The sequence below is a fragment of the Nyctereutes procyonoides genome, unplaced genomic scaffold (genome assembly GCF_905146905.1).
Source record: "Nyctereutes procyonoides isolate TBG_1078 unplaced genomic scaffold, NYPRO_anot_genome, whole genome shotgun sequence".
Taxonomy (NCBI): Eukaryota; Metazoa; Chordata; class Mammalia; order Carnivora; family Canidae; genus Nyctereutes; species Nyctereutes procyonoides.
The window spans coordinates 85,569,760-85,596,528 of record NW_026575140.1 but is presented as its reverse complement, the minus strand read 5'-3'; the positions used below and the strand labels follow the sequence as shown (position 1 = coordinate 85,596,528).

General features: G+C 45.2%; 1 protein-coding gene across 7 annotated transcripts in view; it reads left to right on the top strand.

Annotated features, from left to right (window-relative positions):
* Positions 1-22,167, top strand: part of SNX19 (sorting nexin 19) — a 42,153-nt gene extending 19,986 nt beyond the window's left edge. For 6 of the 7 annotated variants that reach the window (XM_055306076.1, XM_055306073.1, XM_055306072.1 and 3 more), the window contains 3 exons: positions 18,085-18,269; positions 19,457-19,544; positions 20,623-22,167. In XM_055306076.1, the coding sequence (XP_055162051.1) occupies positions 18,085-18,269; positions 19,457-19,544; positions 20,623-20,755 (406 nt within the window). In that variant the 3' untranslated portion in view covers positions 20,756-22,167. Of the gene's footprint in view, positions 1-11,007; positions 11,297-18,084; positions 18,270-19,456; positions 19,545-20,622 lie in introns of those variants that run through there. The other variant, XM_055306074.1, reaches the window with a different exon arrangement.
* The last annotated feature ends 4,602 nt before the right edge of the window (positions 22,168-26,769 follow it).

The following is a 26,769-nucleotide window of genomic DNA, read 5'->3' as shown; positions in this document are numbered from 1 at the left end:
GGGGCAGGAAGATCCAGCCAAGGTAAGGGGTAAGATTATTATGGAGTCCTGATGTAGATCAAAGGAATGAGAAGAAGCTGGACTGGTTCCCTGCCTGGATGCCCAGAGCAATGCCACAATAAAAATATGAGGCAAGCTAGCAGTAGAGTACACAAATGCCACGTCCCGTGGCTCTGCCCTCCCCGTGGCCCCGAAGATGGCATCAGACTCTGTGTCAAAAGGGCAGCAGACATATTCCTGGCATCTACATCAGGATTTCTTAAAGAGTGAGTGAGTGAGTGTGTTTGTGTGCGTATGTGTGTGTGTTGGGGGGCACGTGAGAATGGAGTAGTGTGGTGAAAAGAGGAAGGAAAAAAGGAGAAGGTTCTGGAATCTGTGGGCAAAGGAGAGTAGAAAAGTATGTGAAATCAGGAATTATAGAGAAATGAAGGAGAAAAGATAGAATGTGTCAGGTTTAAGGAGTCCCACAAACAGGGGACCCAGGAGAAAATTAAATGGCCAGCTCTGGACGTTATGCCAGGCCATGGACTCGTTTTCTTAGAAATGCAGTCTCTACAAACCATCTCCCAGGAAAAGTCTGGAGAAGGCGTGTGGAGAGCGAGGAGAGGACCATCGCAGAGGGCTGTGCTGCCAGGCACGAATGTCGTCTTTCTGAGAGACCGTCTGAATGGCTGACCACGTCCTGTTTGCCTGCACTAATTCTTTTCGGCCTCTCTGGAGCCTTAAGTGCTCCTTAAGTGGAGTCCATGTGCTCATATCTAGGTAGTAGGTGGCTAAAGGGTCTTTCCGTATTGGTCATATCTTCAGGGAAACTCCAGGCCACCAAAGGGTACAAGCAAGTGCAACAGGAAAGGGGCTGACATTTATTTAATACTAACACTAACAATACCAGCTAAGCAAGCAGCTGTGTGCTTCATGTACTAACGTGCCGGGCAGTTCTGTGAAACACATATATTTACACGTTTTACAAGTAAGGAAAAGGATATTCAGATTAACCTTCCCAGAATCATCGGGCTAGTAAGTACCACCCCCAAGATTCCACTTCGATCATCCTGGCCTCAAAGTCCATGCAGTCTCTGGTACTCCATACTGCCTCCCCGACCTCCTCACCTGCAGGGTTTCTCACCAAGCCATGGCCACTAGAACTGGCCTCACTGGGGAGTCCCTGGGCCTCCCTCATTTGCAACTAATCTCTCTTGCTTTCCATCTGAGTGGACTTGGACACATGCACACGATGGTAGTATATAGATATATTTTTGTCTGCATATTTTTTATTTAACATTCCTGGATCAGAGATTGCATGGTCTCCCTTAGGTATCCCTAGTCTACATCCTCTTCCCAATCAGAAAAAGATTTTCAGAGTTAAGATTCAGAGTTACTCAAGAAACACAGATTGCAGCTTTCTTTTTTCCTCCATAAACTTCTCTTTATTTTAATTTGCTTCTGGTGCCCTGTGGTTTCTTACACCTGATCTCTTTCTATGCACAGGTTCTGTAGGAAGGTAGTGTACTTCTGCAAGAGCCCCAGATACAAACTAAGTCTCAAAATTATCTCAAACCCTGTCAGATTACTTTCTGGCCCTCTCATTATTGACTCAAGTAGCTTTTAGATGTACTGAAAATAATTTTTTGCACTTATGGCTTTGCTCACATTGTATTGTGCTTCCTTGGGGGAAAGGAGCACTGCTTGTCCCATGCCTCTTCCACTAGACCTTGACAAAGGGGAGTTCTCAAGTTATGTAGATTGGGCCAGGATGGGCCCCAGAGGTCTCCCTGCTATAGTTCTTGGGTGTCACTTACTCTACACCCATCTTAGGATGAAGACATCATGTTTTTTCTATCATACCCTGAGGATAATAGGGTATGATAATACCCTTAGATAATACCCTCTTGATGGTAATATCATACCATATTCTAGTTGAATACATCTTTAAGGTTGTAACAGGTAGGTGGTATCTGATTGCCTGTGCCTGTGTGTTTTTGTCCTTCCGCCTGTAAATTCTCATACACTCAGAGAGGCAGAATTGATCATTGCATCTATTAAGAATAAAACAATATCAGGAGCTATTTAAACCTCAGAACCCTTCTTCAAGTCAAGTTGCTGGTGTCTCCTGGCCGTCTATAAGTACACATGGGAACCTAGGATAGTTCCAAAGGACAGTTCCAGACTGTCAATATCATGAGAGCAAGGATTCTGTCTTATTCCTCATTCTCTCAATACACATGGAAATTTGGTCAAATGAACATCACATGCCATTCCAATCAGTCCCCCTGTATATCACTAGTGAGGATCTCAGGGATTCCTCAGTAGTGCTGGGGGACCGGAAACAGTGTAAACTGAGTGTCTGTTACATGCTTCCTCCACAGCTCTCTAAGTGAGGACCTTGAATTCCCAGAGCCACAGTTGAACCTGAGAAGAGGTTTTTCCTTTGGGCCCTTCAGGCCCTCTCCTATCCTAGTTCCATTCTCCTTTCCAAAAGAACGTAGTGACCTCTTTGCTATGGACCTCCCACCGTGTGGCCCATGGAAGCTGGCCCTCTCTGGAAGCATCTCCTGCTGTCGTGTTTCTCAACCTCTTTCCTTCCACACAGGGAAGTAAGAATATGGGCTTTGAAGTCAGATCTGAATTCAAATCCTACTTTGCATCTTACTATCTTTGTGACAGAACAAGTCACTTAACCTCTCTCTGCCTCAGTTACTCTCCAAATGGGAATAACAGTACGTAGCTCATAAAGGTAGTCCAAGGATAAGAGAGGATAACGAAAGCCTCCCGGTGCATGCCTGGCGCGTGGAGCACTCATTAACTGTGAGTTCTCGTCCATGTTTACAAGCTCCGTGTTCCATTTCCTTGGGGACTCTAAATTGCTAGGGCAGTAACATCTGATGTAAAGAATACGTTTACATTTTAATGTGTTTCTTTTTGGAGAAGTCTATAGTGTGCTTGCTTTGGATCTCTTAGTAGCAAAAGACAAATTATTTTCTTCACCCTTTCTTCTTGTGATCTTTATCTGTGCTCTCCATCCTGTCTTACATACTTAAAGTCTCCTTCCCCAGTCCTATCCAGAGCATAACCTCAGAGTTTCTTCAGACCGGGGAACTGCCTCCTAATGCAGGTGCTCCTAACCAGCTCTTCATTTACTCTCTAGGAAATTAACTTTGTGTAGTTTTTGTTATAGTGACCTCTTTACAAATAATTTTTGGATAAGATTTGATGCGTCTGCGTCCAGTAGCAGCTGAATACTAGCTCTCCAGATTTTATAATGTGACTCTTTCTACTTTAAGGTTCTTTTAGCCTAAGTGAAGAGAGAACCCATATGAACCAGTTAGAACTATTGAACAATATGAGGTTAAATGCCATGGTGTAGACATTAAACACAGTAAAAAAAAAAAAAAAAACACTTAGGATTCTTGGGGGTAAACGTTAGGGAGGCTTTATAGAGGAAAGTAAGCTTTTAAAGCTAGACATAATATAGACGTAATATCATTTAGACAGGTTTTGCGTAAAGAATATTCCAGACAGTGAACATTTTTAAAAGAGGACATTATTTCTACTTTTAGAGAAAAAGTAACCTTTAAATGTATTTTTAATACCTGAGAGAGGCAGAAACAGAGAGTGTGTGTGCGAGACAGAGTGTTCATGCGCCCAGAAGACAGAGAAAGATCATTTTGTTAAACACATCTCAGCGCAGCAAGCTCTTGCTAGGTGGGGGGACTTGGACTAGGAATCCTCCCTCTGGGCACCAGGTGGCGCTGCAGGCTAACCTATACCCGGTCCCCTTCTTGGAGGGAGTGCGGAGTGCTCACTTGGGGATTACAGGTCCTGGTCTTGGTGGGGATAGTCACGGAAACCATTCCCTGTCGTGCTCCACGATTCAGAAGCTGCTTATCTGCCCTCTCCTCTGGGCCAGTGACTTTTGTATCTTTCACCCTCCTCCCCTCGGTTCTGATCGGTCTTCAGTGGACACTTGCTGCCTTGAGCAGGATATCCTGCCAGATGTGCCCTGCTGAGTATATCACACCCCTCAGGCAGTCAGCACTGGAGCTGATTCACTGGAGAACATTTCTGACTCAGAAACCCAGAGAAAACCAGAAAGTCTACAGTAATTAAACCAGCTGGACATCTAACATTGAAAAAAACTGTTGGTACACTCTCTGTAAGCTAATTGCTCCTTTTTGGAGACCAGAATCCCAGATTTCCATCTCACTGAGGGGGACAGATTGCACCCATGTTGGGAATCTTATCCACCTCTTAAATGATCCAGGGTATTTCCTACTGCTTTCAGCCATGGGGGGAGATTATTTGCCTTTTCCTGTTAACTTGGAGACAGACATATTGGAGACATAGCCATATGTTACGCTTAAGGTTCGATCTTTACCTCTATCTTTAGATATAGATTCACCAGATGCCCCGTGGAGTAGACCTGGATGGTACTAGAGCAGGGAGGGAGTACAGGTGAACCCGTAGGAAATACTACTGCTGATGTAATTATGGTGCCAGAGATTTTCTTGGGGGGAATTTAGTCCTTCCCCAATAAATATATAATCTGTAAACATGGTATGCTTGCTGTGTAAATGCAGCTTCAAGATAAGTCCCTTGGCCACCTCCTCCCCTGTGCCCCTTGTTTTCTAACCACAAGTGGTTCCCCCAGAATCCCTACCATGTGGAGATTCTGGAGTCGTCGCCACAGATCTGTTCCACATCCTTAGTATCAGGATGGATAACCTTCTATTTGGAAAGATTTTAAAATTCAGCCTATAGATAGGAAACTAGAAACGAATACCTTTGGGTAGCTTTTCTACCCCAAGGTGATTCTGTTCATTATAGTTACTTTTCCCAATCCTCCTTTCAGTGTTTTTCCTTGACATCTGTTTTTGTCCATGCCTTGTTCTTTGAGGCTAGTCTTTTCCAGCTTCCTCAGCATAACTTGGAGCCCTACCACGTGTGCTTATTTAATCCCAGTCCCTAATTCTCTCCCAGATCATGGCTGAGCATACTTTAACCTGCAGTCTAGTAGAAGTTGGGAGCCGGTCTCATCATGTAGACCACGCAGTTACCACTTTTCCAGCCTCCTGTTCTCCCTCCGCCCTCCCCTCCCACAGTGATGGGGTTTGCCCAGAGCAGAGCCTGGACACCTCCCTGTGGGGTGAACTCACTGGAAACAGCAGAGGTGTGGTTGTCAAGACAACAATGAACTTCCTGCCTTCTGCCTTCCTTTGTGTCTCGCCTTTCTTCCAGTGCTCCAGTTCTAAGCATTTCTCTCCCTCTCCCTGCCCTTTCCCCTCCACAGACTCAATATTCTTCTGAATGGGTGGCAATTTTAATCAGCCTTCCCCCACCTTCCTGCCCCAGGTGCTGAGAAAGAAAGGCTCAGGATAGGTGCCTGGTGACTGAGAATGACCCAAGCTTGCTGTTCACCCAGGAGCGAGGAAAGAAGGGAAGAAAAAGATTTTTGGATCATGCAGTCTAAAACTTTCACTTGCAGTGAAATTTTCTAGGGTCTTGTTTTAGGAAGGATTCCTAAATATAATCTTCACATTACCCATGATCTTTTGGGGACTGCCCTCAGTCTTAAACATATACAGGACCGAAATGGTTCGTTGTTCTAATATTTACACTGCTGAGCCTGCCAGGAGGAGAACCCGTTTTGCAAAAGGGATAACTGAGGCATGAAATGCAAAGCTCACTCAGGATCTTGCCAACGTTAAGTTCCTAGGGCCTGGTAGAGTCTTTTAAGAGGATCCAAGGGAGTCTTTCTTCAACTCATGCTTTCATTTTTCTCATTTGCTCTTGTTAGTGAGTAAGACAAGGCAAGAATTAGCCCATTTTATTAAGAAGGAAGCCAGACCTCAGTTCATGCAAGTGGTCAAGCCAAGCCCAAAACTGCGACTTTTCAGTGTTATTTCCACTCTTTGCAGCACACCGCCTGTGTGAAGCCTTTGTGGCTCTTCTCACCACTGAGAGTGCTTTTCCACAGAAGAGTATGAACTAGTTTTATACTCTGTATTGCCTTGAAAACTGTGGTGACAGAGGAATCTCTTGGGCTTGGAGCAGAGACGTGGACTGTTCCAGAGACTCTTAGGGGGTTTCTGGTTGTGAGACAGATGCCCTGCTGCTTCTTTTACATGGATCAAACTAAGAGCACAGGCAGTCATCCAAGAAGCATGACTTTGATTTTGCCTAGCTTTAAAGTCTATCAGCTGTGATGTTTCAAAGCTGGATTATGGTGCATTAGCAACATAGTAAGGAGCTGAAAAAGTTGATCTGAAGGTCTTCAGAGGTATACTAGATTTGTGTAAGAAGCTTTTGAATTGGAAGCCTAAGGGTATCACGATACTCAAATCTAGAACAAACTTTTAGAGCTCTCCACTTGCAGTTCGTCTCATTTATCCCATGAACACAGAACCTCTCAAGTATGTTCCTCTCCTGTTTTTGTTAGGAAGGTAACTTCACTCTTGCTTTTGGTGATTTTTTTGCCCAAACATTGTGCCACTTTCTTTTCTTCTTACTAGTTTCAAGTAATGGGCTGGAATCAGTTTGATGCTGCTGCATCCATCAGGGGCACTTCCCAAAATACAAGTGTGACTCACAGTCCTCATAACCCCTTTGCTTTTGTTTGACTTTGAGTTTCTTCTGTCCTCTGGGCCTATTTGCCAGGAAAAGTGACAAAAACATAGACTGCTGGCAGGTGTCTCTCTTCTCTAGGATTTATAGAGTGTGCCAGATACAAAGCATGGCTGACCCACTCCCTTCTACCTCTCTTGCCTTCCAGGGGAATGCATAACCAGGTGTGAATTGCATGGATTATTCATGATGAATTCTTAATTCTAGCTCAGCTGACTTACTGTCCAGGATACTTACAACATTTACCCTACAGCTGGTGTGTTGGCACACAGTTTAGTTTTAATGTTAGCCAAAACAAAAGGTTATTAGGAAAATAAGTCTGCCAAATGTTTATATAAATACATACAAATGCCAAATACAAAGGATTTCTAAATTGTCCATGATTTTTTAAATCTCTTATTATCTTTCCCCATAAGCATGGGGAAGATGCTACTGAAGAACTTACTATTCTTTTGCTGCTTTAAGTATTGGGATGTTTGCCTTTTGCAAAGCTTATTTTGACCTTTAATCTTTTAAGACCATTGTTTTTCCCATAGAGAGCATTACTTCCTTTAGTAACTAATATTTGTTGATTACCCATTCTGTGCCAAACAGTATGTTAAGTGATCAAAATACAAAAAAGACCCCAAATTCCTATCCTGGGAAGTTTAGTATCCAGTTGGAGGTACAATCTCACAAATAAGGGATTGGAATATAAAGTGAGGATTTTAAAAAGAACTATAGGTGGTGAGTAGAAGGGATGAAGTGATGGATGATGTGAGGTCCAGAGAAGGCTCACAGGAGAGATGACTTCTGAGACAGGATTGAAAAGGATGAAGGGAAGTTCAGAGCAGACATTAGAGACTGAAGTATTGGTGGCAGAGCAGTAAACAGCCTGGCAGATTTGTGATAATCCAAAGAAGTCATGTATGATTGGGAATAAAAGATGTATGGGAGCCCTGGGTGGCTCAGTTGGTTGAGCGTCTGCCTTTGGTTCAGGTCATGATCCCAGGGTCCTGGGGCTCAGCAGGGAGCCTGCTTCTCCCTCTCCTTCCTGCTCATGCTATCTCAGTCTTCATCTCCATCTGGCTCTGTCAAATAAATAAAACCTTTAAAGACAAAACAAAAGGAGTAGAAGATATGCAGCAGGAGTGGCTACATTACCCTGAAGAAAGCCTACGAGCCATTCACAGATGAAGTTTTCCCCCATTTGTGGGGAAGCCTTCTACAACATGCAAACAGATGATGACACGATCAACTTTGTAACTTAGAGAAATCACTGAAAGAGTGCCCCAGAGGATTAGTAGGAGGCAAAGTTAGAACCAGGGAGACAAATTAGGAAAGGGTTGCACCAGTAGAAATGAAGGCTGCTGAGGAACGGCTGCAGCAGTGGGGAAGGGTGCGGAGGCATAGCACCCCCTAGATTCAGTGATTGTTTATGTACTTCTGTGCTGTTGTCGGGAGGTGTGTGGATTCCAAACAGGAAAGGAGCAGAGAATGACCCCGTGTTCTACTGTGTGGATTGAGATGCGTAACTCAGAGGACAGCATAGCAGCCTTCTGACCATATCCGACGTGTGATTAAAAGTCTGCAGCTACTCATTAAATGAGTAGATTATTATCTCCTTTTGTGTAGAAATAAATGATGATACACGAGGAAGCAGGGACTGTATTCCTAGTAATTCTGAGATTTTTTGAGATAACTTAAGGACCTGGGAGCCCAGATTGTATCCTTCATCTTCTCTCTGCAAGTTCTTGTGTCTTGGGAAGAAAAAGGGAAATGTGGGATGTGTAGGTGGCACAAAGGGAAGGCTTTCTGACTTTCTGTTCTTTGGCACACGATGCTCACATGGCAGATTCCCCACTCGAGTAGAGCAAAACTCAAGGATAGTAGAGAGAATATACACAGCCGAAGACCTGTCAATTCATTGAGGACCAAGAAGCTTAAAAAAAGAAATTTTGGGGCAGCCCGGGTGGCTCAGTGGTTTAGTGCCGCCTTCAGCCCAGGGCGTGATCCTGGAGACCTGGGATCAAGTCCCACGTCGGGCTCCCTGCATGGAGCCTGCGTCTCCCTCTGCCTGTGTCTCTGCCTCTCTCTCTCTCTCTCTCTCTCTCTCTCTCTCTGTGTGTGTGTGTGTGTGTCTCTCATTAATAAATGAAATCTTTAAAAAATTTTTTTTCTTTTGACATAAAAAAGCTAACACTGGATATTACGGAAAACAGCTAACAGGAGACTGGAAGTGGATGAATGTTACTAATAGAATTCACATGAGAACAGCAAATGAGATTTAAAAAAATAATAACATCATTTTATAGGCCATAATAATGAGTTAACTTAAAATTCTAACTCAGAAGTTATCACTGAGAATTTTGCAATAAGATTGATTCATTCAGGGATCCCTGGGTGGCGCAGCAGTTTGGCGCCTGCCTTTGGCCCAGGGCGCGATCCTGGAGACCCGGGATCGAATCCCACATCGGGCTCCCGGTGCATGGAGCCTGCTTCTCCCTCTGCCTGTGTCTCTGCCTCTCTCTCTCTCTCTGTGACTATCATAAATGAATAAAAATCAAAAAAAATTTAAAAAAAATAGACAGTGAGAAACTGCCTTTAAAAAAAAAAAAAGATTGATTCATTCACTTCGATGGCTTGTTGTATGACTGACACTACGATGCTAAACGCTGAGGAAGATACCAAACTGCATTAAGTAAGATCCCTTCCCACAAAACCTTACAATCTAATTCTTTGGCACTTACACAAAGCTCCACCAATATGTATGGAGTAAATGGAATAAACAAATTAAACACAGAATTCCAGTAAGGAAAGGGAAGAATCAAGGTCAGATGAAACCAGGGTGGTTAACGGAGATCAGACTACAAGTATGCACAAATTTTAAAAAGGGGTGGGGGGGGCACATCCTGAGTAATGCAAAGTAGTAGCAATAGAACTAATAAGAATGGTGTCCAGTAAGTTGTAGATAAATGTTAGGGGGGAAGACTTAAGAAAAACAAGAAAAGCACAGGAAATACAGGTAAATCTTTTGAAACAGAAGCTATATTATTCACTGGCTATATTGAGAAAGCATTTATTCATTTATTCAACAGCGAATTGATCTGTTTGCCAAGCTGTTTAATTTCTGGGTTTTTTCTCTCAAGGAAAATGGTTTGACAAGAATTGGACAGACACAGTTAAACGAGAAGACCAAATTAGGAATGTAAATAAGAGAGCACTTAACCTATTTTAAAGCTCCCGTACGTGACCCAGATGAATTATACTCTATGGAACTAAAAAAGTGTATTTATCATTGAAAACCTAAGATCATTTAAAAAAAAAAAAAAGTTGGCATATAGGATATGCTGGGTTGGAGATGGGCAAATATCTTGCCTTTTAAAAAAATGGATGCAAATCATTGGACCCTGACATTTATCTCTAGAAATTTCTGAAGCAGATTATTAAATAGGCATTTTGTGAACATGCTCAGAGAGGGAAATAGCGAGCCCCAGAAATCAGTATGTGTTCAGGTGCCCTGCCTGATTAGCATAGTTTCTTTCTTTAGTGTGATTATTCAACCATTAAAGGAATGCATTGGTTATTAAATGTAGGTGGATTTCAACAAGCTTTTGCCGTATTATCCTAATATCCGTGTGGACAAAATGGACATACATGGCCTGGACTATAGTACCTTTTTTTTTTTAAGAATATATTTATGTATTTAAAGAACATACATGTGAGTGGGAGAAGGGGCGAAGGGAGAGAGAGAGAATTCCCAGCAGACTCTGCACTGACTGTGGAGCACGGCTCGGGGCTTGCGCTCACAACCCTGAGATCATGACCTTAGCCGAAATCAAGAGTCCCAACTCTGAACTGACTGGGCCACCCAGGTGTGGCAAGGACTGTATGTAGTACTTTTAAGTAATTCATGGCTAATTGAGTTTCTTTAGCCCAAGAGTATCTAACAAATTTATGTTATCCTGGAGGGAAATTTCTAGTGATAGATCATTTTTCTTGTTTTTATCCTGGTCAATTTTTTCATCAGTAAATTTGCTAGTAACTAATCTTGGAGGTATAATTAATACTCTGGATGACAAAATCAAGATTCAAAAGGTTAGAATAATAGGTCAAAACCAACAAGATAAAGTTAATAGAAATATTGTAAGTCAGAATTTAGATTTAAAAAAAAAACTGCACAAGTACAGAAGGGCAAGACTAGGCTTAACAGAGGAGCATGTGATTTTTTGCTAAAGTACATATGTGGAGCTAGGGTCCTAGTTGACTACAAAACTCAGTATGAGTCAGTGCTTTGAAGTGTGTGCCCAAAAAGCCAGCACAGTCTTTGACTATATTAATAGAAGTATAGTGTATGGATTAAGGAAGGCACTAATCCTCTGCATTCTTTCATTTTTTGCTGGTCAGGGCACATCTGGAGGCTGTGTTTGGTTCTGGGTACTCCATTTTAAGAGAGAACCGAAAGGAGCACACACCCAGGGGATGGAACCAGGATGAGGAATGGTTCGTTTCTCTCCTTCATTCTGCAGACCTTTATTGAGTGCATTCTGTGGGCTCAACTTTGAGGTTGCCAGAATCAAGGATATAAAAGAGACTTGGAGAAATAACAGTTGAATTTAAAAAAAACAAAGTGTTTATTCAGGAACTCTGCCCATTTTTAATTGGATTATTCAGGGATTTTGGTGTCGTGTGAGTTCTTTATAGTAATTATTAATATATTAATCCCTTATTGGATATATCATTTGCAAACATCTTCTCTCGCTTAGTAGGTTGCCTTGTCGTTTTATTGATGGTTTCCTTCTCTGTGTAAAAGCTTTTTATTTCAGTGTGTTACTAATAATTTAATTTGCTTTCATTTCCCTTGCCTGAGGAGGCATATCTTAAAAAGTGTTTCTATGGCCAATGTCAAAGACATGACTGCCTCTGTTTTCTTCAAGGCTTTATGGTTTCAGGTCTCACATTTAGGTCTTTGATCCATTTTGAAAGAGATTTGACCTAGTAACTCTAGTATTTCCCATTAACTCCAGAGGAACAATGTAGGAAGTAGGAACAATGACCAGAAATTTCAACGAGGCAGATTTCGGTTGCCAGTATTTAAGGAGCATCTCTAATAAGTCTAATAAGGTTATCCTTTTCAGGAATTAAGCAACTTCCCCACGGTCACATTCCTAATTGGCGGCAGAGTTAAGATAAAAGCCCAACTTTCTAGATTCTCGGACCAGAACCCTTGGCTCTGCCATGATGATACACAGGGGATTTCAACTCTGGGTGGAGGTGAGATAGGGATCGTCTGTTTCCTTCCAGCTATGAAGTTATATGTTCCTATAAGTCCTTGGCTTATATATGCAGTGCTCCTTTTCGTCTGTTTTCACATGTCAATTGGTGAGATTATTGGAATAGATAACCTCTAAGATTCAACAAATGATTTCTTTGACTCTTTGACTTCCTCCCTTGATTCAAAATGCTTTAATTCTTAATGCACATTAGATTTGTAGCTGTGATTGTAGGTTACTAATCAAAAACAAAAGCTGTGGCTAGATATAGAAGCATGGAACTCAGATTCTTAAAGCATGGTTTTCAGGCAAGTATGTCGTCCTCCCTTGAAGCACATGTTTTAAAGATGTGGGTCCATGATTTAAAACATGAAAGCAAAAATCAAAGAAGAAATTGTGTAGACTCTGAGCCATTTTAGATTTCACAATAGTCATTGAGAAAAAGAAATAGGAGTTTCTTGCCCTTGAAGTTTATTTCCTCCCCATTCTTCTCCCCACACAGGGCAGGAAAGGATGGTGACCTAGATACACAGTCAGAGGGCAACAATGCTGAGATTGTTCAGGCACAGCTGAGTAACTTGGGCCTGGCCAGTGCTAGGACCAAGAAGGCTAGTGCTCAAGCTCACGAGGAGGAACCGTCTGTAAACAGGGCTGTGACAGGAAGGCAGAGGCCTGGGAAAGGAATCAGGGAAGAGAAGTGTTACTTTTATCAGGTGTGAAATTGGCAAAAACAGCTCGTTTAATGGGAAATGCCCTGGATCCACACCATCGCCCTCAAGATTGCCTTTCTCTCCACCCAGTGCATTGGGGCTACCGATTTAATGAGCAAATCCTCCTAGTACGGTGCTAGGACTATGGGTGCAGAACACAGTGTTCACATTTTATGCCATTGTAAACATTTTACAGGGTGCTTGGGGGTGGGTGGAGGTGGGGAGCATTTCCAGGAAGCTAAAAATGTAGCTTGGGCTTTTTCCCCCTTTTCTTGGAACTCCTAATTCCTTATACTGTATCAGTGTTTTTCTAACTATTTTTAAACTTCAGCCCACAGTAAGAAGTACATCCATATCATGACCCACTGTGACTGCACGGTACACGCACGCACACAGAAATACACGTCTGATAGATCCTTATGTGCATCCATATAGGAAACAAAAGGCTCCCAGATCACGAGACGCACATTAGGTTTTCTAATCTGTTTCTATGGAGATGTTTTTAAATGTCACAAACCACAAAGTTGAGTGCATGGCTGCCTCTAGTGCTGTTCAGCCCACAATTTTGAGAAGTATTGTGCTACAACCACCAGTATTGAAATGAGTGGAAATGGCCCAGCACTTGGCATCCAAGACCCTAAGGTTCAGGTAGTGATTCCCAAATGGGAATGATTTTGTCCCTCAGGAGACATGCAGCAATGACTGGAAACGTTTTTGATTGTACAAAAGAGGTACCTGGGAGGGCTGGAAAGCTGCTAATCATTTTACACTGCGCAGGACAGCCCTCCAACAAGGAATTAGCAGTCCAAAATGTCAGTAGCGCCAGGGTTGGAAAACCCTAATCTAAGGGTAATAAAATGAGTTGACGCTCCAAATGTGCTGTAGATCTGTTTACGATGGTAGAAACTTTAACATGATCTTCTTTTACTCTCTCTTTTTTTTTTTTTTTTAACCATAATTTGTACAGCAAGGTGAGGTGGGAAGGTCATCCTCCTGGGGTGGATATAAAGAGGACGAGCAATGAGTCTGTTGTTTTCTTTCATTTAGACTGCACCAGGCAGTTTTGTTAAAATATTGTTACTGCTAATAGGAATATTTTCTATGTTCCAACTTCACTCTCCTCCCCCTGTCCTCACCGTTAGGCCAACTTGCTCAGGGTCCCTCCTCACTCTGCTCTAGCAGCTCTTGGCAAAGAAGTGAAGGGACGCTGGCTAATTAGATTAGACATGGTCCCTGAAGCTTTCTCCCCTTACTCGTGAGACAAGATTCTGTTGTTTTTATGGGAAATGACCTTCTGCTAACCTTGAGGTGCCATCTTAAGCCCTAGTATTAAACTGTCTCCTTTTTAGCCTCTGCTTCATTCCTCTATCTGTAGCTATTTCAGACCAGGTTCTTGTGAACAACGGACTAGACATGCACTCCCAGTGTAATGGAAAGCCCTAATCTCCACATCTCCCTCCTTCCACGTCTGGCATCAGAAAAGCTCTTGAATATCTCAGTGTCAATCTGTTGTTGCTTTTTTTCTCATTTTATTGGCTATTTCTGGGCCCACTAGTATGGCTGCCATGTGCTCTGAATCATTCAGAGGCAGCCTGAGAGAACAGACCTGGTTTGGCGTTTTTTCCCCCCTCTGTCTTTTCATTGGAAAAAGGTAGGATGGTAGAAGGAGGTAGCTCTAAATCAAATATCAGAACTGGAACAGTAGTAGAAACTAAAACCAATGCTATTTGTGGCTATTCTCTTCCATATTTATTTTAGCGTATTTACCTCATGTGTCTTGAATTACATAAACAATAACATTTGTATTTAGTAAATGAATTCTTATAAATAATTTACAATAAATAAACCAAGGGATACGTGTGTGTGTCCACCTTGAAACTTTAGATTCCTGCAAACATAGTAGTAGGCTAGTAAGCGGTACCAGCAGATTCCAGAAACTGATACTGGAACAGCTCCTGTGGACTTCAGACACATGCATTCCATTCCTTTTGCTTCAAGAGAGCTATAGGGACACAGATTTCTTTTTAACTTTCCCACTCGTAGGTTAAGAATAGAAAGACAAAAAAAAAAAAAAGAATAGAAAGACAACATGTGGAGCAGAGAGATGAAGGGAACTGATAAGAAGCTAAGGCGTCAGTCTCTCTCTTAATTTTCCAAAGTTAATCTCTTCGCCTCCTCTGCTCTCGCCCAGTGTCAGAGTGAACCGAGCAGGATGAAGGGAATTAGTGAGGCTGCATAAAGCATAAAGCGTGGTGGTGTGTGGAGCTCCACTCTGGAGAGGGATGACAGAGGAAGAGGAAGGGAGAACGGGGACTGGAGGGGGAGAAGAGCCCACTGGACGAAGAAACCCCTGCCCTCTTCATTGTCATCAGTTGTTGGTTCTAGGCGAGGTGGTAGGCAAGGCAAATAATACAGAAGCCCCACATGTGGCCATTTACAACTTAAGGAACACATACGGTGGGATAACGAAGCAGGCCTTAGAAATCGTTCTAGGAACACCTGGGTGGCTCAGAGGTTGAGCATCCGCCTTTGGCCCAGGGCGTGATCCCGGAGTCCCAGGATCAAGTCCCACAGCAGGCTTCCTGCGTGGAGCCTGCTTCTCTGTGTGTGTGTCTCTCATGAACAAATAAAATTAAAAGAAAAGAAATTGTTCTAAAGCTCATGGGTGTTTTTCTGTTTTGTCCGAGGGGCAGGGCAGTTTGGGGGTGGGGGCAGTCGGCCCTGGTCATTTTCTTGGCTTGGGCTGTGTCCCTTTCTCCTTCCACTTTGGGATGCTCGGCATTCCTGACAAGACAGCCGACTTCAGAAGGTCTGAGGGCGAGAGGGGTTGCTGCCCTGCCTCCTCTCTGCACAGGCTGCGTGGGGTCGGAAATGAACGCGGCCAGCCCCAGATGTCCAGGGGAAAGCCTCTGTCCTCTTGGAGGAGCAGGGGTGGGCGGAACCAGGGCAAGAGGAGAGTCCTGCAAGGGGTGAACATTCACATCTGCACGGTACCGGAGTGTGGTTGACGTCTGTTACCTCCAGGGTATGAAGAGGAGGAAGGGTGACGGAAACCACGGCACCTCGCAGGTGGAAGCCGCCTTCTACGTTACGTGCCTCTATAGACGTGCAGCTTGTTTCATTTCTGCCGGTTTGCACAAGACTAATTTTCTTATGTTCCTCACATGCCTGGGACTGACTCTTCTAGGGCCTTCTGTTGATCAGTTCGGTGCCTCAGGGTTTACAGTGCTTGACAGTTTCTTTATCAGCAGTTGACATTTACTTGGAGACTCGAGTTCTGTCAGTTCTGCTTAACTCCCGCGACTTGACTTGACTCCCTGACTCATCCGCATCATGAAAGGGCTTATTTTTACTTTTCCCTACTTTGGTTCCCCTTCCCAACATTCCTATTCAGAGTTTAATAAGCTGTCGTCCTGTAAATTTGTGTACGTTTATACATTCGTGTTTTGCCACATGCTAAGATTTGTTTTGCACTCAGCTGGTGTGCCTGAGTCACCAAGGCACAATGGAAGAGAACAGACGGGACGTCCTTGCCATGATGCAGCGCAAGGGCCTGTTACTGTCAGGTGAGCTGACAGGAGTTCAGAACAGTCAGTCTCCTACATCGTAAGACAAGCCCAGAAGGTGACCGAGGTACCCAGATGCACTGTTGAACATTCTGCTCTAAGAAGGGTTGAGTGGATGATGAGGTACCTCGGAGGAGTCACAGGCGTCCGTGGCCCCAGAGGACGACAGTAAGGGCACAGTGGCTAATGTGCAAATGCGAATGAAAAACTGAGCTAGACGAATTCCAGCCGAAGGCCTCTTGTTACAGATCCTCCTGGCTCTTTGGAGGACTTCAATATTTTGGTTTTTCAGGGGCGCCTGGGTGGCTCAGTCAGTTACACGTGTACCTCCGACTCCGATCGTGATCCTGGGATCAAGCCCCACGTTAGGCTCCCTGCCCAGCGGGAGGTCTGTTTCTCCCTCTACCTGCTCATTCTCTCTCTCTCTCTGTCTCTCTCTCAAATAAATAATTAAAATCTTAAAAAAAAAAATTCTGATTTTCAGATGCTTGCCCCTTCCCTCCAGTCACTCAGATGAGACCTGGATACACATCATTCACCTTAGCAGAAGTCACACAAACATTTGTGGCTCGAGGTAAAGAACGAGAGTTGGGTCACTTGATCCCCTGCAGAGAATCTGATCAGGGCATCACATCCACCTCCCTTTGCTGACCCTCTTCTATAAACAGGAGCAGAAATTCTTGCTACTGGATCCCTTTCATCAGGCGTCTTAGGCTCGCTGAATGAAAAGCCCTATAAAAAGGAGATGCGACCCTAATAATAACAAATACAATCGTGATGGCTATTTTGGGCAAGAGCAGCTTTGTGCCGCTCTTGATCTGCATTGGTGTCTGCCATTCCTGCCCTGCCATTACCTTTCGGACTTCCTATTCTTAGAATCATTTGTGAGCCCTCGACTTGGGGGATTGCAGCCCCCAAGGCTGGAATGCCTAGCTTGAGTGGAATGCAGACTGTCTGGCAGAGTGGAGGTTAAATAAAGTTTGCCTTGGCAGCCCCTCCTGCTCTTGGATGGGCGACAAGTAACTCGGGTATGGGAGCAATGGCAGGAGCTGCCATGTGGTGCAGAACCAAACAGAGCAGGAGTGGTCGATGGTCCACCGGTTAGAGTCACAGCCTTGCCAGTGTCGGCCCTGCTGCGTACTGGGGAGGCCTTGGCAGTCTTGAGCCTCAGCTAGTGACTGTATCGCTCTAAAAACAGGCAAGAGCAATAGGGTAAGAGTGAAATGCTTCATAGGAACTGCAGATTTGGTATGTTTGCCCCCTCAGAGTTACTGCCTCGTTTTTTGAATGTGAGATGAAGGAGGACATCTTCATCGTAATAGGAACAATTGCTAGTCAGTCAGCAAACAGTTCTTGAGCACCAGAGCACTGTGGGAAACTTTTTAAAAGTGTAAGACATAGAACTCTTGTGATGCTTATAATTTAGTTGGAAGAGTAAAGCTGTAAACACATGAGGAAATAATTTATATTCCAAAGTGAAATATTTCCAAACCCAAGCTGTAGAACTACATGCCAAAGGAGGTCTAAGGAGGGAAAGGGCACACTCTTAGCTAGCTGGAATGATCTAGAGGACCTCTGTGGAGGACGTGGGCTTCTCTACTGGAAAGAAGAGGGTCTTGTCAGTGAGGGGACTCTATGAGCAAAGGACTGACAAAGGACTCTCAGAACAGCTCGTGGGGACGGGAGGAGCAGCTGGATATGGACAGGGTGGCAAACGGAGACGGGTTTGTACAAAATCACCAAGCCCTTCACTGTAAAGGCTGTGTGTGCGCATTGCTGAGACGTGACAGTGCTTCTCACCAGAGGATAGTTGGAAAGCTCCAATCCTGCCCAGAAACGGGGGCCCTTCGCGTGCTCTGTTCTGTGCAACCCCTAGTACAGCACGTAGCTCCTTTCCTTCCGCTTATCTGACCTCTCTCCTCTCTTCCACCACAGGTGGCTAGAGGTGCAGGTGGCTAATCTAACGTGTCCACAGCGCTGGGTGCAGTACCTCCAACTTCTTCAGGAGTCCATCTGGCCTGGTGGGGTTTTACCTAAGTATCCACGGCCCGTAAGGACCCAGGAGCAGAAAGTGGCTGCTGAAAAACAGGCCTTGCAGAGCCTGATGGGAATCCTGCCAGGTAATTGGACAGTGAGACTGGTTATACTGATAATTACTCCTTTCCTGCCCAGCTTTGCCACCATTACCCCGTACCCCTCAAAACCCTGTGGACCCACCATTTCTCAGGCTAATAGGTAAACGATCAGAGCTGTGATCCTCTTACCCCTCGTGCAAGTGATGCTAAGGAAATGGAAAGGATCGCTGTGAGCACACCATAAATAGTAGGTGAGAATCCTACAGGTATTTGGGGTAATAAGTTCGGCCTCCACCACAGAGGCAGAACTGTTCCCACCAGATGAAGACTTCGGCTTCTCTGCCAACTCCTGGTATTTAGACCAGGGAAGAAAATGGTATGTCCCACAGAAGCTCCTCCTTGATAACTTAGGGTCATTGAATAAGGTCCTTGGCAGTAGATAAAAACAAACCTGAAGAGGATTTTTTTTTCTTTACTTTCTATAGGTTTTTAGGTGGGGAAGGCAGCGTGTTGCCTGTGGCTGTGCTGTGGTAACCAGGGTGCAGTAGTGAACTGTTAGCTCTTAGGACAGTGTTACATACTCTTTTTTTTTTTCCGTTATATATGTATTTTTTAATTTAAATTCAATTAGTGAACATATAGTTTATTATATGTTAAAAAATTATTAGTTTCAGAGGTAGAGTTCATTGATTCATCAATCTTCCTCACATCTCCTCCTTAATGCCCATCACCCAGTGACCCCATCCTCCTATCCCCCCTGCCTTCCAGCAACCCTCAGTTTGTTTCCTAGGATCGAGAGTCTGTTATGGTTTATCTCCCTCTCTGATTTCATCTTGTTTGATTTTTCCCATCCTTCCCCTATGTTCGTTCCTCTGTCTTGTTTCTTAAATTCCACCTATGAGTGAAATCCTATGATAATCGTCTTTTTCTGATTGTCTTCTTTCACTTAGCCTAATACCCTCTGGTTCCATCCACGTTGTTACATACTCATCAACTTCTGTTCTCCACCCTAAGCTTACATCAGAAGTACCTGCACTTCTATGACAGGTTACAGAATTATTTAAACACTTAAGAAACATTTTTCTTAGCTTTTCCATTCTGGTGTGGCTGTGTGGTTGAGAAGTTTGCCAGAAATACTCAGTCTGAATACAGATAGCAGATATCATGAGATAATCTTAGAACCTGGGACTTCAGTGGTAACACTGAAACCACATCTGTTTTTTCCTCCTCAGATATTGTGGTAGAAATCCTTGGGGTGAACAGATGTCGACTGAGCTGGAGTCTAGTCTTGGAGTCACTACAGCAACCCCTCATCAACAGGTAGGCTGAAAGACGTGTACACAGCATCTCCGCAGCTCTGGCCTCATAGTGTCCACGGTTTCTAAGAGAGCAGCCCACACTGAGAAGAACGGAACCACAGTCTTTCTTTGCCCTGGACTCTGACTGCAGAGCGAGATGTCCAGGTCTACACACACTAAGGAGTCCACACTGCCGGCTTCTGAGCAGGCTGTCGTGGGTAGTGAGCCAGTGTTGGACCAGCCACTGTTTGTATTTGGAAGAACTCGGCGTAGGCCCCGTATGAGCTAGTGAAATGCCCTGTCACCCTCCAGGCTTATTCAGTGTGCTTAACAGTTCTTGCAGCATCTGCCAGCCCCTGTGAACACTGAGAATATTCCCCGGCCTATATAACCCAGGCAGGATAGTGATTTTCAGCTTTATGTTCAGGGCCTCACAGTAAGACTGATTAGTGTTAGAATCAGGAATTGTCTTTGCTTAATAGTAAGGAGACAAGATAATGAGGTTGGGCTCTGATCAAAGGACCAGAAATACCACGTGAACACCGCTATAGAGTAATCCAGAAGAGGTAGATATTTCCCTGGCTGGTACCATGGGATACAAGTCTTCTGAGAAGTATTCAGGACTTCCAGTCCTTTCTCAGACCCTGTCCCACAGTGGACTGTATCTATTAACTGTCGCCACCCAAGGGCTCTGGCTTTTGTTTCATTGCCTGTAAGGTCACCTGTGGATCTATAATGATTAATTATGAGAAACAGCCGTAGTCAGGAGTTCTGCTCAGTAAGTTGATATTGCAGGGGTTTTTCCCTCCCTCACAGCTCCTCAGAGCGGAGCTGATGTGCTAAGATAACTAGATAAATAAATGGGGAACTTCCAAAAATCAGGTCTCAAGTTCTATTTCCACCTTCATCGGGGTCATAACCTTTATTCACCAGACTTTTATTTCATGGCAGAAGCTTCATCAAGCTATTGAAACGTAGAGTTCACTAAGGAGATCAGTCATGGGCAAGAGGGGGAAGGGAAAACAAATGTCATAAACAGGATCTGGTGTCTGCTGACCGAGCCAGACCCTCCTCTAAGTTGTTTTGTCCATTTGTTTCAGGCATTTGATTTACTGCCTTTGGGACATCATCCTGGAATTCTTGGATCTCAGTGCCTCTGTTGAGGAGCCTACCGTAACCGCCTCTGCCTCAGATACCCCAGGCAACCCCAAGAGAACGGGTGTCTCCCCTTAACCATAGGTTATTCGCCCATTCTTGGAAGGCTGGGAGAGGAGAGTAGCTCTGCCATCCCGCGACCATCAGGAACCTGTGCCCTCTGCAGCTGGCCTGTAGCTCGGAAGGCCTGGGGTCCCCGGGGCACAGTTGTCCCCTGGCTCTACTCCATAGAGCAGATACCGTAGCAGGTGATGGGGGAAGTATGTACCAGTCGTATCCATATACATTTCCATACTGTTTTTGTGGTGTTTGGATTGTTGCTGGTGGGTAGATCCTGGAAAAGGAATCTGTGAGGTAGAAGAATGAGCCCCTTTTGCCTCTCCTTTGCCCTCCTCCCTGAGGATGTTTGCCAGGAGCCTGGCCCTGTGCATGCACTTTCCTAAGCCACCAATACACAAGCTGTAGATAGACCCAAGAGAAAACTGATAGCCAGATTCCTTGGAGGAGTAGGCAATTTTCTAGAGCTCTCTGTTCCCACCAGGCAACTGAAATTCATCCAGGACCACTCTTGAAAGCCAGAGCCCCACGCTCTGTCTCATTTCCCAACAATTCCAGAGGAGGGAGGGCAAACATTTCTCAAGGGGCTTTTTGCTGATTGGCTGTTTTCCAACACATCATGGAGGATGTCACTGAAGGCTGCTTCCCCGGGTGGCTACACTTTTCCTGTTCAGAAGACTTCGGAGCGACTTCCAAAGCTTCTCAGTAGATCCACCGCACTCTCCACACCCTTTCCTGAAAGAGAAAATCTGCGTCACAGATTTTATGTATTAGCTTTCCTCCCAGCCCGTCCCCAAGAGCAGTTGGTTTTGGTCTTTGTGACCTTCTCTGTCTTCCTTCAGCAGAATCACATGGCAAATCGCTTATTCAGCCCAGTGCTTCCAAAGGAAGGGACACATGCTTCGTAGCTGGGAATGCCCAAAGAGTAGGAAACCCAGGTGGCTGTGGGGCTTCTCTCCTCACCAGTCTCCAGCAGGGGACTTTTAACCTGAACCGATAATACTAGCAAACCTGCAAGGAGTTGCTCACCCACAAGAAGCTTTTTACTTCCTGTTCCTTAAGGATCTGATTAGTCTTTAAGAAAACTTAAAGATGAAGGCAAAGGTGGTATGTATGTAATATCTTAGAAGAATGGAACAGTTAGGAGAAATTATTGGTAGGGAGGCAGACAGAGTGACAAGGGAAGTGCTATGCATTAAATGCATGTGAGTAGCTAACAGAAGAGGTTTAAGGAGGTCCCGGGAGACCTGTGCCACCCTCATCCCATGAGCCTGCCTGTTAGTGCCCTGCTGTCACTGAATTATGGATCCTCCCATTTGGAGGGGGATGTTGGGGTTAGACTGACGAGAATGGGAAGGGTCTAGAATGAGCATCAAGTTCTCTTAGACTCTGAAGTAGATGATGTGCACACAATTAAAGTGGTTATGAGAGAATGTTGTGCAATCTATTACTTTTTTTTTTTTTTTTTTTTTACCCCTCTGGAGGCTTGTACCCATAAAGTGTTCTGCTATGATTGGAAAGCTTTAGGTAGGCTCTTACTGCCTAAGGACAAGGAGATGAATGAGATCATGTCTCATGGCACCCTCTAGCCTTAAAATACGATTGTTACAGTGACTTTATGGCTCCAGAGCTCCTCCCACCCCGGACACTCATGGGCAGAAGGAGCTCAGCATGTCTAGGTTTAGTAAGTACTTGCAGGAGTGTGGGGTTGGAGGGAGTCCTGCTTTGCTCACTGAAGCTGATCCTCCACCTTTTTCAGTGAGGGCCAGGCTGCTCATCGGTATAGATGCAGTAGCCAGCTCATTTCTACTACCCTTCTCTCCCCATACTTCACCCTTATATGTACTTAGCCACCTATATCGCTTTGAATCTCTGCTGCTAGATCTGGCCCAGATGTCACACAAAGCCAGTACGTCAGTTGACACGCCATAAAATCCTTGTGGCTGTAAATTAAGGAATTTTTTGATATTTCCAACCCAAAGAAAACTTGCCTGTATTTCATGTTACATATGAGATGCCACCTCTGTTGTCTGTCCCAAAACATAAGCTCTCCTCAGGCCCTCCTCCTACCCAGAAGGGAAATCATGGGTATCCCCAAGGAAATAATCAAAACCTACCTGTGGAGTGTGGGTAGCAGGCACAGACAACAAGGGAGATGAGCACTTGGGAGGGAGCCACAGGTGTTAAGAAGAGATGCTCCCAGCTGAGAGACTGATAAAAGGCAATGAAGAATCAGGCCTGCATTAACCCAGAACATCCCTGATTTTTCTTTTGCGCTACCCAGCACATTCATTTCCAGTTACTATTATTTTCTTTGCTCATAGCACCAACAACAGCTGTTAGGTCTTAGGTGGAGTAAAAATACATGTATATGGCTGTATGAGTCAGGACACTCTGGACTGAAGGAAGACTCCTAGGAAGTGTTATTTTCTTCCATAAAAGGAGTACCTGAATAGGTAAGCCCCAGGGGATGATGGATTCAGCCCCTCTGACCCCACAAAGGGCCCAGATTCTTCCCATATTTCTGTTTTGCCATTACAAACATGCTTGTCCTGTTCTCAGACTGCCTACTTTCATGGTTGCTGCAGTGCTGGGCATCACATTTGTACATAACTATGAAAGAACAGGGCGTCTCTCCTGTGTTTTCTTCTAAAGAAAGAGGAAACCTTTTCCCAGAAGCCCTTCAGGAATGCTCTCCTCATGACCCATTGGCCAGAACTGTCCACCCCTAGGCCAACCCACAGCCATTGAAAATGCCATTACCTGGTTGGCTTGCAATAGTACTTACCACCCCATACCACCTCCCTGCCCCGGAGAGGAGATGATCCTCCAGGAAAGTTAGACACCTAAAAAAATTATTAGATGTTACCCAAGAAGAAGCAGAGAATGGGTACTAGCAGACTGTTCTATCATCTGTACAACATCAACAAATCCCCCATGGCACTCTGGAACTGAACTTTCGCTGAAGGCATTACATGAAGCACTTCACCTAGAGTGACTTATGTAACCCATACATCAGCCCTATAAGGTAGGTTCTATTACATGTCTCCATTTCGTAGATGAGGAACACAGATCGCGAGTTGCCCGCAGTCACTTGAAGAAATGGCAGAGCGTAGGTAACAAATCCTACTGGTCTCCCCTCAAGCCGACACGCATAATCACCATCATCTTCGTCTGCGTTTCTTTTTACACAAAGCAAAATAAGACCAGATTTTCATTTTTAAGGAGCTCACAGTCTAGTGAAGAAGTTAGTAAACCTTTTTTGGTAATGGGGCAGGAATAAATATTAGACTTGTGGCCACGTGGTGGTCTTCGTTGCAGCCACTCAGCTCTTCCGTTGTAGCATGAACGCAGTCCTAGACAATGCATATAGGGAGGGCCGGCTGTATGTTCCAATCAAACTACCTACAAAAACAGGCAGCTGAGCACATGTGGCCATGAGTTGTTTGCAGGCCTCTTGTCTAACAAGTTAGAACAGCACTTCTCAAACTTTAGTGAATGTGTGATTTACCTGGGGCCCTACTGAAGAGTATGTTGCATTTTTAAGAAGCTCCCAGATGGATGCCAGTGGGCGTGCAGATCTTCAACCACACGTTGAGTAGCAAGGGCTTAGGACATGGACGACTCTCATCGGTCGGGCACTTCACTGGGAGTGGAGGGCCCTGGAAAGCCTGAGGTCATAGTATCTAAAGTGACTCCTGAAAGATGAGTAAGTAGTGAAAACATGGGGACGGTATCCAGAGGAACAATGAATGATGTGTGCGAAGACAGAGTCGACACAGAAAGATAAAGACTGGATGATTCCACGGATGTGAAGGACCTGAGTGGTCAACCTCACAGAAACGGTAGAAATAGGGTTGTTGGGAATTAGAGAGGAGACTATTACAGAGCTTCAGTTTTGCAAAATGACAAAGTTCTGGAGATCTGTTTTCACACCAGCCCAAGTGGATCTGACACCACAGAGCTGTACGCTGAAAAGGGTGAAGACGGTCAATTTGAGATTCCGTGTACCACAATCAAGAGACGTAAAATTTTGAAAAGCTATGGAGAGCTACAGACGGAACAGTGTGCCCAGGAACCCGGCCTTGTTCTCCCTCTGCGTGGTGGGGACTATGAGGAACCTTCCTGAGGGGTACTTTTCGCCCAAGCTCACAGCTCCTGCTCGGGAAACGTGGGCGTGGGACCGCACACGTCCACGGCCCTTCCTAGTCCTACTCCCCTGGACTCACGCATGTGTCCGTCACCTCCCGGCCCCAGCCTCCATTCCCCCGAGCCTGTTCCCCTCATTTCTGCTACGGAGATGGCCTTGGGGCCCTGCAGAGTGTGGGCGCTCCACGCTGGAAGGCCTGCTGCCCCCTTGCCCCACTCAGCGGCTGTGGGGATGGGGTCCAGTCACGGAGCCTCAGTGGCTCTTCGATCCCTCTCTCACAGAAAGGGGCAGAGACGCTACAACCACTCTGAGAAGTGAATTCCCAGAACAAGCTTCATCAAATAACAAGTGCCGTGCAGTGACCACGTGAAGGCTTCCCTGCTGGCCTGGTCGGGGGGCAGTGGAGACGCCTCGCTGCCCTCTGGTGAGCCCCGCTCCCCAGCCCTCAGAACCTGCCCTGTGCGTTCTCCCAGGAGGAGGAGGGATGGTCGGCCAACCCTGCTGGGTACGGATGGGAATGGAACCAACCAGGGGGGGATGGAAACCATGATGCTTCTGTAGTCCAAGGCCCCACTGGGCAAGCTCTTGCGGGGCTTGGCATCCCCATTTCCTTTCCGCCGAGAGTGCCAGAAATCACAGGCAGTACTTGCTCTGCCTCTGTGGACAGGAGAAGGAAAGGGCACCCTCTGCGGCGGAGGGCGTGAGGGAGGCTGTGGCACACAGGGCCTTCCCAGCCAGGAGCCGGGCAGGGGAGACCACACAGCCTTCGCCTCCGTAGCCTATGACTCGCCCAGTGTTTATTACACAAAGACATTACTGGCTCATTTTAGAAAGGAAAAAACCCAGAAGAATGTGTCAAGCGAGTAAAACTCATCCAAGTCCCCTTCCTGCTGTGCAAGTCAGTGGGCCCTGAAGCCGAGAGGGCAGTGACATGTGGAGCAAATGGCACCCACGGCCACCAGGGCAGATGCCACTGGGGCAGATGCGTGATGCTCTTCTCCGACTTCCAAGCCCTCCTGCTGCCTCCCTACACCTCTCACCTGTCTCTGGTCCAAAAGCACATGTGAACTCTACTTTCTCAGGAGTGAAAACAAGCATGTGACAGGCTGCAGAGAACTCCAGTCTCTCATGTGTCTTCAACATGACAAAATCTGGTTTCTCTCCACATTTTGACCCTTGGAACCTTACCTGCAAGTGCTGCTGTAGAAGTCACTAGCAGGCTGTTTCTAGGCGTGGAGGTTTGGGAAGGAAAAAAAAATAATGGCATCAAGATCCAAACTCAGAAAAGATTTCTTGAATGTCTTGAAACATTGTCTACTTTCAACTCAAAACAGACCTCTCTGTCACAAGAGTTTCTTTAGGAAATGCAAGCTAATTTCAGTATTAGGGTGTTTTAGTGATTAAGAAGGGAAGTCTGTGTCTGTATCTACATCCATATCGTGGCTTTTTTCCCCCCCTTCACTCTTTCCCTGTCACTGTTGCAGCCTGTTAAAGCGATGGCGATCTGGCTATAATTACTTTCCAACACTCATGTTAATCAATGAGGGAAAAGGCCAAGCTAGATAAACCCAAAAGTCTGCGACTACAGAGAAAGGCTCTGGCATGTGTGCAGAAGCTGTGACTTTTCTGTTCGGGGCTGAACTGGATTTGGTGACCTTCAAGCTCAGGTCATCACCCCTTTTGTCTGTGCTCCTTGGAGAATCATCCTGCCTCAGTAGCAACGGAGAGATTAACAAAGATATGGCAACGTGTCTGCATTTCGTAGCTTGCCCTTAGGGAGGATCTACCTCATTAAGGACTAAAAACTTACAAAGCCTTTTTGGAGTGTACATTCTTCACCTGTATTAACATGGAGTCCAAATCCAAAGTATTGGCAAGCGAGTTC